This window comes from Acomys minous (genome assembly GCF_964271855.1).
Source record: "Acomys minous genome assembly, chromosome: 10".
NCBI lineage: Eukaryota > Metazoa > Chordata > Mammalia > Rodentia > Muridae > Acomys > Acomys minous.
In genome coordinates this window covers 101,637,290-101,652,800 of record NC_140491.1, presented here as the reverse complement: position 1 = coordinate 101,652,800, position 15,511 = coordinate 101,637,290, and the positions used below count along the sequence as shown (strand labels likewise).

Genomic DNA, 15,511 nt, shown 5'->3' with positions numbered 1-15,511 from the left:
TATAAAATACACAAAATGTCACTGTACTACAGTTGATTGTTGTAATTTATTATTTTACTATTAATTATTGGTTACCAAGAAGGAATTATGTTGTACTCTGTATATTTTATTTATACATTCCAATATATCAGATAACTTTCATTGAAAAAGACCAGTAAGTATAAAAATAGTATACTTTAAGAGCGCATAATACTAAGGCAAACTTAGAGTACCTGGAAGACATTGATCTAAATGCCTTGCATTCCTTAACATTGCTAGCATTACTCTTATTTTTTTTTTTTATCATTTCCACTTTGTAATTGAAAAAAACCAAGGTCCCAAGAGGTGAAGTTACTTGTATAAGATCAAAGATAAAGAAAAGTGAGTTTTATAAATTGCATGAGTATTTACAATGAGTAAGCACTATTTTAAAAGTAATAATACTGAGCTGAAGAGATGGCTCATTGTTTAAGAACACTGGCTACTCTTGTGGAAAATCCAGATTTGATAACCAACACCACATGGCAGTACACAACTGGCTGTAACTCCAGTCCACTGAGGGCACTGTACAGCTGTGGTACACAGACATATATTCAGATACATACACATAAAAAGATCTGGGCCCAGGGGTCCTGCTCAAACTATGGCACCAGCCAATGACAGTACATACAGTAAACTTTGAACCCCTACCCAGATCTAGCCAATGGAGAGGACATTCTCCACTGTTGAGTGGAGAGTGGGGACTGACTTTCACATGAACTTGGTGCCCCATATTTGACCACGTTCCTTGGATGGGGAGGCCTGGCGGCACTCAGAAGAAGGATAGCAGGCTACCAAGAAGAGACTTGATACCCTATGAGCATATACGGGGGAGGAGGTCCCCCTCAGTCACAGTCATAGGGGAGGGGAGTAAGGGGAAAATGGGAGGGAGGGAAGAATGGGAGGATACAAGGGATGGGATAACAACTGAGATATAATATGAATAAATTAATAAAATATATTTTTAAAAAGTAACTAACTAATTAAAATTTAAAAATAGAGACTATATAGGAAACTATCCCTACAACTAAACTCTCCTCCACATATTGATGATAAGCTATTTCAAACATTTAAAGGGTCTGTGAGAAATGTTTTATCAGTAACTGTGTACATAATGACTGGAGCTCACAAATGACCATTTTGTGTTGACTTCATCCCATATCTGTCCATCTGTACATTTCTAAAATCAGGTTTCAATTCTTATTCCATGTCTTCCAAAACAATTTGTGAATGACCTTATATCTGGCTCTTCAGATTTCTTTATTGGTGTAATCATTAAATGGAAATCACAATTTTTATGGCTTCCTAAAAGTAAAATACACAAGTCCTAAGAGTCTGAGTGTCACTTTGATGAGGATATTTACCTGTGTGTTCCAAACTCATGACAGACTTTGCACACTTCCACCAGTACTGACTCCATGATGACTGGTCCAATAATGAGACGTGCTTCCCCTTCTCTTAGGAATAGAGTTATGCAGTGTATGTATAATCTTTGGTATATCTGTTTCTCAAAGTGAGTTTTTGACTCATTATTTCTATTGGTAGTTCAACCTTTGTATTGCTGAAATGCATTCTATTGTGTAAGTTTTGTACTATAAAAATAGCACAGATATTTTTATTTCAATCTATTTTGGTAGACTGTTTCGAGGTTTGGGAAATTAAGCAAGATTCTTTTTTAATTTTTACAGTTATGTACCATATCTAATTTCATCATTTGCTTTTCATTTATTCATCTTAAATATCTAAATATCTACCTGAAAGAATTGAAATTGTCTTTACCCTATGTTCATTGTTGAAGATCTTTGCTGAAGGTGGAATTGCAGATTTAACAACTTCTTTTCTTTGTATATTTTGTTTTTATTTCCACTTATCTAAGAAGAATTCAATAATTGTTCTTGTGATTGTCTTCTAGTACATATGTCATTCTTTCTTAACTGCTTTAAATTTCTGTGACTTAATGTAAACTTTAAAACTGATCTTTTATTTCTAGATTAATCTAAAATTGTTGTTAAAGGTGCTTTCCAGTGGATTATATTTGAAATCATTTTTACAACAATTTCAGGGTTAGAGATGATGGCTTCTCAGGTGTCATGCTTGCTAAGCCACACAGGACAAGGGCGTTTGTAAAAGCCAGGTTTTGTGGAATATTCCTATGATGCCAGGACATAGGATGGGGGCTACAAGGAGATTTCAGGATCCCTGGCCACTCAGTATAGCTGAAATAAGGATGTTTGTGTCTTTAAAATGAAGATGTAAAAGCTTTTTAGTAAAGACACCCTATCATTACTTTCCGGCCTCTGTACACATCCGCATACTCACTAGCACCCCCCCCCCCCACATGCACACATAAGAATACACTACACATGTACAATGCACACACATTACATACACCCATGCATGTGCACACACATACATACATATACACACACTTTAAAAAAATAAAATAAAATATTTTGCCAACACACATACTCCTTTATTAGAACTTGGTTTCTGTGATTTGCATCATTGCATACTAATTCATGCATGCTAAATGAATACATAGGCATATTTGCATATATACCACATCCACACAAATAGAACTTACTTATCTTTATCAACCTTTGGATCTCTACTTACAATTTCCCACTGAATTTTCACTTTTTGAAGTTTATAGCTGTATCTCAAAGTAAAAAAAAAAATCTCCTTTTTCCTAACAGTTGCAGGAGTATTTCCCACGTTCTACAATATCTTTAGAAGTAGCAAATACTCACTTCCAGCCAAATTTTATAAACCTCTGTCAAGGACTCTGCCTGGACCTAGATGTCAACTATTAGCATTTAGCAGTTTAAAGATATTAGAGAACATTATCATCTAGTTGCTTCTTATTTCCACTTTTAATTAATTCCAGAAAACTACTGTAGTTTGCAAAGCCTAAGTAATTTATATTATCCTATCTATATGGTTTTAGAGGCTGCATCTGAGACACCTCAACCCAGAGTCTGATAAAGAAATGTTGCAATGACTAATGATACCAAGTGTTTCTTAGGATGCTTTCCTTCATGTCTGTCAACACTGCTAAACCAGGATTTCATTTATATTTACTTACTTATTGCATGTGTATGTGTACACATGTATATGAATCATATGCATGTGTCTGTACCACAGGTTGACATTGGTGTCTTCCTAGATTGCTCTTCATTTTATTTACCAATGTGAGGACTCTCATTGAACCTGGAGTTTATCTATTTAGCTGGCTCAGTAAGCCATACTGTGCATCAAATATCCTTTCTCTGCTCCCTAACCACTGATATTATATGAGCGCCATCATTCCTGTGGCGATCTGAATGTCTGTCTTTACACTCGACTGACAAGCACTTTATATACTGAGACATTCCTGCCTCTCTATTTTAATAAATAAATGAATGCACACTTATGTTCAGAATGTTTTCCAGTTTTTTTAATGTATACCTTGCTTTTACATTTAAATAATTAAGCCATCTAGAAATGGATCTGATTATAAAAGTGATTCAACCAAGGTTAACAGAAACTTCTCAATTCCACTTCTAGCCATATGTATTTCTCCAAGCATGCAGTGAAGAAGAGAGAAAGCCCTCAAAACTACACACTGTTGGCCCTCACTATTGGCATAGTAAACTATAGCAAATACTCAAACTTCGCAATGTTGTACACAGACAATAAATCCAGAGCCACATGAACTGTATCTCACATTTCCAAGTCTCTATTAAAGTTGTGAATGTCAAGGGAAATTGAAAACATGGATCATGGAGGAGTAAATCTGTAAGGTTTACTGACAGGGAGAGGGCCTCCTGTCTGAAAAAATAATGCTGAATGAACAATGTGAATATTATTATTCCTTGAATAACTTTAAATTTCCACTTCAATTTGAAAGACACTTGTCCATAACTATATGTGTCTACAACCTGCCAATGCTTCATATTACGGTTAATGATCATAGAAAGAATGGCACTGGGAAATATGAAATTACATGATAGATTAAAAATCACCTTTAAGTATTCTTACTTACATCAATAAGGAGAATAACACCCTGTTAAGTCCAGGGTCAATATCATTTGGCAAAAAAAAAAAATCCAATGAGCATTCATAATACTTGAACCCCAAGATGTCAAACACACAGTGGTAGCCTTGCTTTGTTGCTGCCCTAAAGTGCTAAAAGGTGCAACGAAACCTCTGCCATCTTCAGAAATGAGATTACTCATAACCATTCCTACTTTATATCTTTGGATCCAGGTTTAGAATATTGAACTTGTGATTTTTCTTAGATTCTCCAAGGATACAGTTACCTAGATCTATGTGAAGTAAAATAAATTGTTCTCCCAATTACCTAGCTCTTTCTTTTCCATTGTTATTCAGTAGCATGATTTATAGATTTACAAATTCCCTAAATCCAGAGAGTGGATTACATGCTAGCAATCTCTTCTCTTCAGATTAATGTCTACTTTTCTGGTTTATCTTTCCCTGTGCATGTTGATTTGCCATTAGCCTGTCAACCGTAAAGTGATTCAACTTTTCCCTTGTTTTGGATATTTCCAAAGTAGTCATACTAGGATTCAGTAGTTTACATTTTCCTAAAGTATTTATACCTTATGTGGGGGTTTTCATTTAAGCACATCCAAACTTAGATCTAAGCACAATTGAGTTAGTGTTGGTCTCCTCCAATTACCCAGCAGTCATGCAAGAAACCAAGACATACCTCTTCTTCTGTAAAATAGTATGTACAAGGACAACATGAAGGAAAAAAAATAACTTCAAACAAGTTTCTCAGAAATGGCTGTCATTCAGAGTGGTCATAATTACAGTTACCACATTATTTTGATAAATTTGTCCACAATTTTTAAATCAAATAACCTTTTCTGTAAGAGTATACTCTATACATTTTCTCGTTCTTCAAGAGAAATTAATTCCATTTTAATGAACAACTACACAACTGTGACTTGCCAGGGCTGCAAGTATGAGTTGAGTGTGATATCATTATTGCAAAAAGCTTACTCTAGCTGTTCAAATTTTTTTAGAAAGGCCATCTAATGGACAGATTAACTATTAATCGTTATTTTCTTAGGCACTGATGCTGTATTAAGATAGCTCAACAGAAAGCATAGTGCCTGGACCATATTATATAAATTCACCACAGAAATGCTTTTACTGAATTATGTTTTAATGATTAATAATTCAGTCTGCACTCTACGCTCTAAAAGTCAGAGGCCTGCCAGTTCCGTCTGATGAATGTTTGAGTTGCAGTGTAGTGCATAGAAGACAAATGCCTGCTGTCCACTCATTCCTTTTGTCTACAATTGGGTAAAATTTCTTTCAGTGCCAGAGTAACTACTAAAAGTGTCATCTGAAATAAGTTGCTGCACTGAGTGAGAGAATAAGTCCCAATAAAGGCTATAATGTGGCTCAGGGTTTCTCTGTTATCTGATTTAATCTTATAGCATTTTACATTGCATATATATGAGGGATCCCAAATTTGACATATATGGAAAGACACTGAGAATTTTACTGAAGTTTCAAATATAGTAGCTAATAAAACAAAGGATCATTGGATTATTTTACCAAGAAGTGGTACAGAAAAGGGAAGTTATATTGGGACTGTATACCAAGAAAACAGACTTGAAAACTGATTCTTGAGGTGTCAGTGAAGTGTGCCTAGACTCTTTATACTAATGATAGTATTTTACCATGAGCTTGAAACATCTCCTTTGAGTCTAGTACTAATAAATATAAATTTAATATACACAAGTTTAGTATTGTTGGCTAACCATCTAAGTGGTTCTAAAACCAGTAAGTATAAGAATTATTTTAGGTTGAGTGTGATGGTGCCCTAAGTCCAGGTATTCTGAATTCATAATCCTCCAATCTTGGCCAACCTATATACCTTGTGATGCTGTGCAAAATTTCCAATAAAAACATCTTAACATTTGCTTGTTCTAAGATTACATGATATTGGACATTACTAGTCAATATTTGCCTTTGTTGCAAATGTCTCACACCACTACAGTAATTGTGTGCTTCCTATTGCTACTTAAGGTGAGGCATGATGCCCACATCAACTTCAATTTTACAAAAGTCTTTATCTTAAAAGCAAATCTGCTCTGCTATTGACTCATTGATTCTAGCTCTTCCTTTATATAATACAGGAGTTTAATATCCCTTCCATATAACATCTTTCAGATACTTGGAAGCAACAAGATTCTACTTTGTACTTTTTCTGTGTCACTATGACATACTTTCAATTTTTAGCCAGACTTTCCATAGTGTTATTTTATTTTAAGCAAAAATTTTATTTAATTAGGTTTTGTTCTAGTTTACCCACACTGAATAGAAGAGAATTTCCTCTCCATCTGCTGTCAACACATGCTAAGGTTCTATTATCTTTCTTGGGAAAAGAAATTGGTATTGACTTGTATTCAGATTGCTATTAAATAAAACACTTTGGCAGTTTTCTGTGCTACGATGCATATTTCTTCCCTGTTATGCTTGAGCACATGGGTATATCTAGCACCAACTTCTGAGTCTTGTATGCACTGCCACTATATATAATTCTACTACCTTTGATCCATGTACCAAATTTCATTACAAATAAAATTATTTTTAAGGAGCTGAAGAGATGACTCAGTTTTTAAGTTTACCAACTGCTCTTCCAGAGGACCCAAATTTGATTCCCAGAACTCACATGGTGGCTAAAAACCATCTATAACTCAAGTTCCGAAGGGATCCAGTGGCATATTCTGAGCTCCACAGGCACTACACATATACACAGCGCACAGGCCTGAATCTCGGAAAAGCACTAATACACATAAATAAAAGTAAATAATAAGTTGCCGAAAGACGTATTGGTTTCTTATCTGGTATGCACCTATTACTTTAATCAATTTTTTCTCAACATGTATAATTTTATTTTGATTCAAGGAGGAATCCCTACTGTATGACTGAAAAAAATCAAGTTCAATATATAATTAACTGAGATCTCTGTAAACACTAGGAACCATTGGATATATATGTATCTGTCAAGCTTTGTGATTTTATTTGTTTCATTTATCTCCACTAGGCTATTTCCCAACAGAACCTAAGTTCTCTTTTCAATCTAAAAGACATAAGACAATAAGGAGTTGAGTGGCTTTGGGGAAATACTTATAAACATATCATGTTACCATATTATCCTAGTATGTATGTTTTGATATGTTGAGCCATGCTATAATTTTATTTTATTTTACTTTGTTAAGTAATAAAAGCTTATGGTAAAAATGTAAAGCACAGCAGGCCCAGTGTGTGTGAATGTAAAATGTTCATTGACATGCTTTGTAGTGGCTCATTTATTGGGAAGAACTTAGCTAAATATAGGCATGCACCCTTCAAATTTATTTCTTCATTTTATAAATAAAAGGGGCTGATTAAGAAACAGTGAGACAACCGCAGATAACACTTGACTGCAGAAAGAAGCACGTGAACACTGCAATCACAAAGAGATGATTGAGTGATTCCTTTTGGGTCATACTGTGCTATATCATGATACAGTAATTGATGTTTACTACTATTAGCATCCGCCATTAATAGTTTATCTACGATGATGCCTGTGCCAAGCATAATTTTGTAAAACTCATTAAACACTCTATAATCAAATTTCAAGATTAAACTATTACCTGTAACACAAATCACACTTATCCAAAGCACTTTGACAGCCCACAATAAAGCTTATTATGTCGTGTTGCTACTGGTATAGCATGAGTCTGGGTGTGTATGCATGTTGTGCACGCGGATAATTTTAGAAACCTTTTAATGAGTATCATATATATGTATATATCAAGGTATTTGGAAAATAACAATATTAATGTGAGCAGTTATTTTATTTTATAATGTGCGTATGGGATGAGAGCTCCACACAGCCATGTGCTCACTTTCTTGCCAGGGTTCTCTCTTTGGTGTTGCTCCACACCTAAGCTATGACCATTTCTTTTTCTTTTTCTATCTTTTTTTTTGGGGGGGGGAAGAGGGTTTCAAGACAGGGTTTCTCTGTGTGGCTTTGGTTGTACTGGACTTGACTTTTAGTGCAAACTAGCCTCGAACTCACAGACATCTGCCCCTTAAGTGCTGCGCTTATAGGCATGTGCCACTGCACCTGGCTCCAGACGATTTCTTAAGGACTTAGGCAGAAGCAGCCACTAATATTACTGTACCTCTCTGTGGTCACAAGTAGCTACTTGAAGGCAAAATGAATCCATGGCTCTAACATGACAAAGAGCTACTTTTACATTTAATGTGTTTTTTAGTTATAGACTATAAATAAATACTGGAAAGTTATGTTCACAGTAGTTTGGAAGGAGAACCACCTAAATGTCCTTCAGCTGATGAATGGATGAGAATGGGGTACAAATACAATGAAATATTATTTGGTTGTAAGGAAAAGAAAATGTTCAGGTACATGGATGGAACTAAAAAACATATTAAATGATTTCACCTGGACCTAGAAAGAAAAACTTCTTCATGCTCTTTTTCCTCTCCTCTGGCCCTTAGCTCCAAACCTTCAGATGTTGGTATATAACCTGGGATAACAACAGAAAACAATAAAATAAAGAGGAGACCATGATGACAGGGTTGTAGAGTTGAAATAGAAGAGTACAGGAGATATGAAGGGTGGATGGGAAAAGCTGAAAAAAGGAGGAGTGGCCTTAATTGGAAATAGAGATGATGATACAAAAGAAGAAGGAAAGAAAATGAATAAATATCACTAAGAGTGTTTGATTCATGGAATAATTCCCTAAAATTAATATAGATGTATATATTTATTATTACATAAATTATATATATGTATGTATATATATGAAGTTATGTTACTTGAGTGAGCCACAACAATGACCAGCATGACAGGATATCCCTAAATGTGCAATAATAGCATCTGTACTTATATATTAGCAGCAACCAACAGCTGTTGAATTGTTCCTTGGGCCCCTTTAACAGGATAATTATCAAGCCTAGCGCTGTATTCATATCCAATGACCCATGGATCATGAATCTTAGAAGAGAACCTACTACGGCCACTTTTATAATGTAGTATACATTTAACTATATTCTAAATATTTATTCCAATACTCACAGATATGTCTACATACCTTTCATTCAAAAAGCTTCTTTTTCCAACAGGAGCCATTACAAAAAGGCACTACTAGTCAAAATGAAGAGAGTAACTGGTTTCCAGGTGCCGAGCCTGAGGTGGCAATCGATAACACAAATTCTATGCCTAAGGCTCAGGGAACATCCTAGGAGGGGAGAGAGCAAGATTATAAAAGCCAGAAGCAGGATGTCTGCTTTGAGAATGAGATTTCTAGATATGACAGTGAAGCTATACACCCAGTGGACTTTCAACAACCTGGCTGCCAGAGAAAAATTTGTACAGTCCCAGTACCAGGGCATAGCCTCAAGTGGGTAGGGTATATTGTGGTGCCCTATGTGGTAGATGAAGAGCTACAAGCAAGTAACAACTACTGAGAGCTAGAGAAAACTTAGTCTTCTTCAGGGATTAAGTCAATAATTACTTATCTAATACCAATTGATCATCCATAAAACATAACACACAAGCAAACCTATATTGGTCTCACAGGTTTTATTTATATATTTACATATGTATGTAAATATTTATAATATATAATTGTGTAAGTAATAATGATTATTGAAAAAGAAGATGCGATGAATTAGAAAGAGTCCAGGGCTGGGGATATAGAAGGCATTCAATGGAAGAGAAGATGAAAAGAAGTGATGTAGTTTTGTTTTAATTCATTTATTTATTTACTTTTCTTCTTTAAAATATACATTCATATTTTTACACATGTATACAATAAACTACAACAAGAAGAAGCACAAAACAATCAGAAAGTATATAAATGTTACATTCATATTGTTTTTTATTTGTATCTAACAACCCTGAAGAAAACATCTTTACACCTTTACATCTTTGATGCATCTAAAATTCTAAATGTAAATCAATATCTATCATATTAATTTTTAAATATTATTTTAAATCATTTTTAAAAAGGAAGAAATACTTTGAATTCACATGCAGAGAATAACAGATACACTTATGCCTGCAATTGTATTTTTGATGTAAGAACATTAGTGACATAGCAATAGAGATATTTTTCAGAGAGAATAAGGTGAAGAATGAATATAAGACAAAGCCCAGTAAATGTCAGGTTCTGTGGAAGACATAAGCAATCAACCCAGTATTTGTTTCATCTCTATTTTTCATAGAACACTTACAACACAGATATGTACCTTATGCCTTCTCCCTAGAAATCTTGTGAGATTGTCTGTTGTCTGTTTAAATGATCTTACATTAACCATTGACTTAAGCAGAAGTCTTAGAAGACTTAAGTAGAAGTACAATGAGTATTATCCCACTAATGCTAATTATGTCATATTTTCCTTATTCTTAGTTGGTTAGTAATGTGTTAATGTGTTACATTATTACTTCACGAAAGAAAGAATAAGCAGGCTACCAAGATGAGACTTGATAGCCTATGACCATATAGTGGGGGAGGAGGTCCCCTTCGGTCTTAGACCTAGGGGATGGGAATAGTGTGAAAGTGGGAGGGAGGGAGGAACGGGAGGAAAAAAGTGATGGGATAACAATTGAGTTGTAATCTGAATAAAATAATAAATTTTAAGTTATACAAAAATAGAAAATTCTGGAATTGAACCTGTTATCTGTTATTTATGTTTTCTAAAATTATTCTTTTATTTTACTCTATTTTTAAACAACTTAATCACTTTACCTCGCAATTGTAGCCCCCTTTTTCACTCACCCCCAGTCCCACTTTCCCTCCCTCTTCCCTCCTCCCCCGCCTTCCCCTCCCCTAGTCCTCCTAGACCGAGGAGCCTTTCTCCTCTACAACTGACCCCAGCCTATCAAGTCTCACCAGGACTGCCGGCATCCTCTTCCTCTGTGGCATAAGACACCCCACCACGGGGAAGGGATCAAGAGTCCGTGACAGGGGCAGCGCCTGCTTCCCTTAATATAAGACCCCTTTGGATACTGAGCTGCCAGTCGGCTGCATCTGAATTCGTTCAGTGGGAGGCAAAAATCAAGACTTAGAAAATGTTTCATTATTACGTACACAATATTTACTCTTCATGGCCATAATAAACTTACAAAGAAGGATGGGGCAAATGAGTAACGGGGAATAAGTCTTCTGATACTAAGATTTTGATAAGAGCTTGACTGTCAAAAAGCATAAAGTGAACTCTTTGAGAGCTGGAGAGGTAGATCCACGGTTAAAACACCATTGCTCTTTCAGAAGACTCGGATTCGTTTTTCTTTAACCCACGTGGAGGCTCACGGCCATCTCTATAACTCTGGTTCTAGGGGATCCAAAATACTCTTCTGGCCGTCTCAGACTTTATGTAGCACCTACATATATGAAGGCAAAACATGTATACACATAAAATAAAACTAAATAAAACAGCCCATTTGTATGTGTCAAGAAAGGAAAGCTTTCAAGAGTGCAACATTCATGCTTCAGTGAACTGACGGCGCAGGCTGAGGGACACGCCTTTCCATGTCTAACAGGGTGCGTAAACGGGAAACAGCAGAATTGAGACCCGACAATTACCCAAGGATGCCAAGGAGAGCATTGCAAAGAGGGATGCTTTCCTGCAGTTGGGGAAATGGACAACATTCAAGATTATATTGGAAAAAAATGTAGTAAGATTGTGTCATGCAAAGAGTGTTTATGGCACAGAAGAAAATGTCACAAGTAATTCTCTAGTAACGATTTTGTGGGTTTGGTTTTATTTTGCTTAGTTTGCATTTTATCTGAATTCGTAATTTACTTCTTAGTTTTTATTCCATGTGAATTTCCTTTTGTTGGCATATATGTCTGTGTGAGGGTGTTAGGTCCCATGGAGCTAGAATCACAAATAGTTGTGAGCTTCCATGTGGATGTTGGACATTGAACCCGAGTCCTCCGGAAGAGCATCCAGTGCTCTTAACTACCAAATCATGTCTCCAGAAACCTGTCTGCAGTTTTCATTACAGTTTTTCTTTTTTTTTTTTTTCTTTTCTTTTCTTTTTTTTTTTTTTTTTTTTTTGGTTTTTCGAGACAGGGTCTCTCTGTAGCCTTGGCTGTCCTGGACTCACTTTGTCGACCAGGCTGGCCTCGAACTCACAGTGATCCGCCCGCCTCTGCCTCCCGAGTGCTGGGATTAAAGGCGTGCGCCACCACGCCCGGCTTCATTACAGTTTTTCATATAAATATTCTGATTCTTCATTTCCAACTCCTCTCAGATCCCCTCCATTTCCTTACATCCCCAACTGTATACCCTTTGTTTCCTGATCTTTTAAAACATGAAAAATCTGCATGTCATGCAAGAGGCTCTCACAGTCACCAGGACCAGATGCTAGTCTGGACTTAAGCAGTCAATGGTTTTTCTTATTGCAAATTATATGGAAAAGGAAATGTAATGATTTCCTTCTGTGCTTCGTTTCTGCTGACTAGCATTCCTACTTCATTGCCCCGGACATAACTGGACTCCCGACGATACCGGAGAGCATAAGTGTCTGCTTTCTTTTCTTTCTTTCTTTCTTTCTTTCTTTCTTTCTTTCTTTCTTTTCTTTTTTTTTTTTTTGACTAATAATGACTGTCCCAGATAAGTAGTAGCAGTCAAAATAAGAGACTTTGAAATTGAAGAAAAACAGAATAAAAATCTTCTCAAGTATTAAGACAAAAAAAATTACCAAAAGGTTACATATATTTAAATATATCTAAGAACATGTAAAGTGTGCTAATTGAAGAGTCTGTAAAATCTATTGCCTCCTGGGTTCCTATGACTCTAGTAAATACATTTTATATCCAGAAAACAGCAATAAAAGAAAATTTTCAGTGATTAAAATTTAAAAATGTATTTGCTACCCAAAACTATGACCTTATGTATACACCAATAAATATTTACTTCCAGAATAAAAAAAAACATGAAAAAGTAAAGGATATTTGTCATAATTTTTAAAGAAAATAATTAAAATACAAACTTTTTCTGTATTGCTTTTATTGGTGAAATTTCCACGCAAACATCCAAGAGAAGAATATATTTTAGAACAGTAGTTGGTAGATATTCACATTCAGGGAGTAACACAACTCATGTGCATTTTCCAAGAATACTTGTATAACAGGAGAAAGGCAGAACTGTAAGGGCATTGCAGTTAAAGTCTGTTCAAAGCTTATCCGTATTCCTGAAGACATCCCTCATTACTGAAACACATTCCAAATATGAGCAAGGCTCTGGTTTTATCCCTGCACAGCTAAAAGATAATAATGATGATAATAAGTCATTTGGAATTTGAGGTAAAGCAAGTAATACAACTCTAAACAAAGAAGAATGGGCCACAGAATCATTGGTGACCATTTAGAGAATAAAAGTCAGTTGATAGCTATATGCAGTACATAGAAAATAATTCGATTTGACCATTAAAAGATTTCTTATGACCTTAAAAATGTTCTATTATATTAGAGAAACAAAAGTAAACAAATACAACTTTTAAAAATTCTAGGAAAGACTAAATGAAATTACTAAAGATATAATATTAAGTATAATAAAATTCAGAATGGCTTACAGCTCTATAAAAATGATCTCTTTAAATGTACCTTCTTAGTTTGGGGTCTTTAATTTTTATATCTTGAATTATAAATATAAATCTTGAGATCATAAAGTTCTCTATGGTCCAGATAATGATCCATAATATTCTTACTTTTTTATTTTGAATAAGTTGAGTTTAGTATGTATATAAGGAGGCAAAATAAACGAATAAATATTACCAAGGGATGGATGGGTGGATAGTTAGATGAGGAGACGGGGGGGGGGGGGGGGCAGGGGAGGAAGGGAGGGAGGGAGGCAGAAATCAACTGGAGAAGCCCCATTGAGGTTGCCAGCTGGAGTACCATATTGATGGTTCCAAGTGAAGCAGTTTCTCAGGTAAAATCTCCTCTTTTAAAAATTTTAATTTATTATAATTTATTCAGATTACATCCGGAATGTGATCCCTTGCCGGGTGGAGTCTCTCAGAGGACATCTATGTTGGGCTAATATCTACTTATGAGTGAGTTTATACCTTGCGTGTATTTCTGGGTCTGGGTCACCTCACTCAGGATGATAATTTCTTGTTCCATCCATTTGCCTGCAAACTTCAAGATCTCCTTGTTTTTAATAGCTGAATAATATTCCATTGTGTAAAGGTACCACAGTTTCTTCACTCATTCTTCAGCTGAGGGACATCTAGGTTGTTTCCAGATTCTGGTTATTACAAATAAAGCTGCAAGGGGCATAGTTGAGCAAATGTCCTTCTTGTATGGTGGAGCATCTTTTGGGTATATTCCCAGGAGTGGTATACCTGTGTCTTGATGTAGCACTATTCCAAATATTCTGAGAAAGCACCAAATTGATTTCCAAAGTGGTTGTACAAATTTGCACTTCCACCAGGAATGGAGGAGTGTTCCCCTTTCTCCACATTTTCTCCAGTATGTACTGTCACTTGAGTTCTTTTTATTTTTTTTATATTTCTTTTTTACATATACTTTTATATTATTATACATAAATAAAATAAACTACATACAGTAGGAAGAACCATGAAACAATCAGAAATTATATAAATGTTACATTTAAATAACAATATATATATATATATTATATAAATGATTTGGCTATTTGTATTTGGCAAACTTAAAGAAAGAAAGAAACATCTTTCCTAGCTTGGTGAGTATAAAATTCTGAATGAAAACCAATAAATATGTATCATATCTCATCTCTATTAACTTAAAACATCTATCTAGACCTAAAATCATCTTAACCCCCAAACAATTAAGCATAATTGTAAGACTAAACTATCTAGTCTTCAGCCCCATCTGAGCCTTGAGAAGAAATAAAACTTAAGTACCTGCGTGAACTGGAAGTCCAGGTTAGCAGCTTCTAAAATGAAAAACAAACAAACAAACAACAACAACAACAACAAAAACCCAACAACAACAACAACAGAGAGAGTTTGCTGCCTGAGCAGTCACCCAAAGCTCTCCTTAACACTGGAGCGTCATCCTCAGCCGAGTTTTCTATCTTAGCCATTCTGACCAGTGTAAGATGGAATCTCAGAGTCGTTTTGATTTTAATTTCCATGATGATTAGGGACTTGGACATTTCCTTTGGTGTTTTTCAGCCATTCGGTATTCTTCTGTTGAGAATTCTCTGTTTAGCTCTGTACCCCATTTTTAACTTGGTTATTTGGTTTCGTGGTCTAAAAGAAAAAATAGCAACCGAGAGACATCATATACATCAAACACTGACAGTGGGAATTGGGGCAGTGTGTCTGGGGTGTTCCATTGAGTTTCTTCTTCAGGGACCAGCTCTCCATGGCTGAATTTGAGGCTTCTCTTCCCCTCTGCCAATATTTGCATAATATGTGATTTTAAAAGTACCCTATGTTGGAAACAATTTGCCTTCT

General features: G+C 35.4%; 1 protein-coding gene across 1 annotated transcript in view; it reads left to right on the top strand.

Moving 5' to 3' along the window:
• SCN7A (sodium voltage-gated channel alpha subunit 7) overlaps positions 1-15,511 on the top strand; it is an 88,091-nt gene that overhangs the window by 11,767 nt on the left and 60,813 nt on the right. Inside the window, exon 2 of the mRNA XM_084798175.1 lies at positions 14,043-14,119. Coding sequence (XP_084654301.1) covers positions 14,116-14,119 — 4 coding nt within the window. The 5' untranslated portion in view covers positions 14,043-14,115. The remainder of the gene's footprint in view (positions 1-14,042; positions 14,120-15,511) is intronic.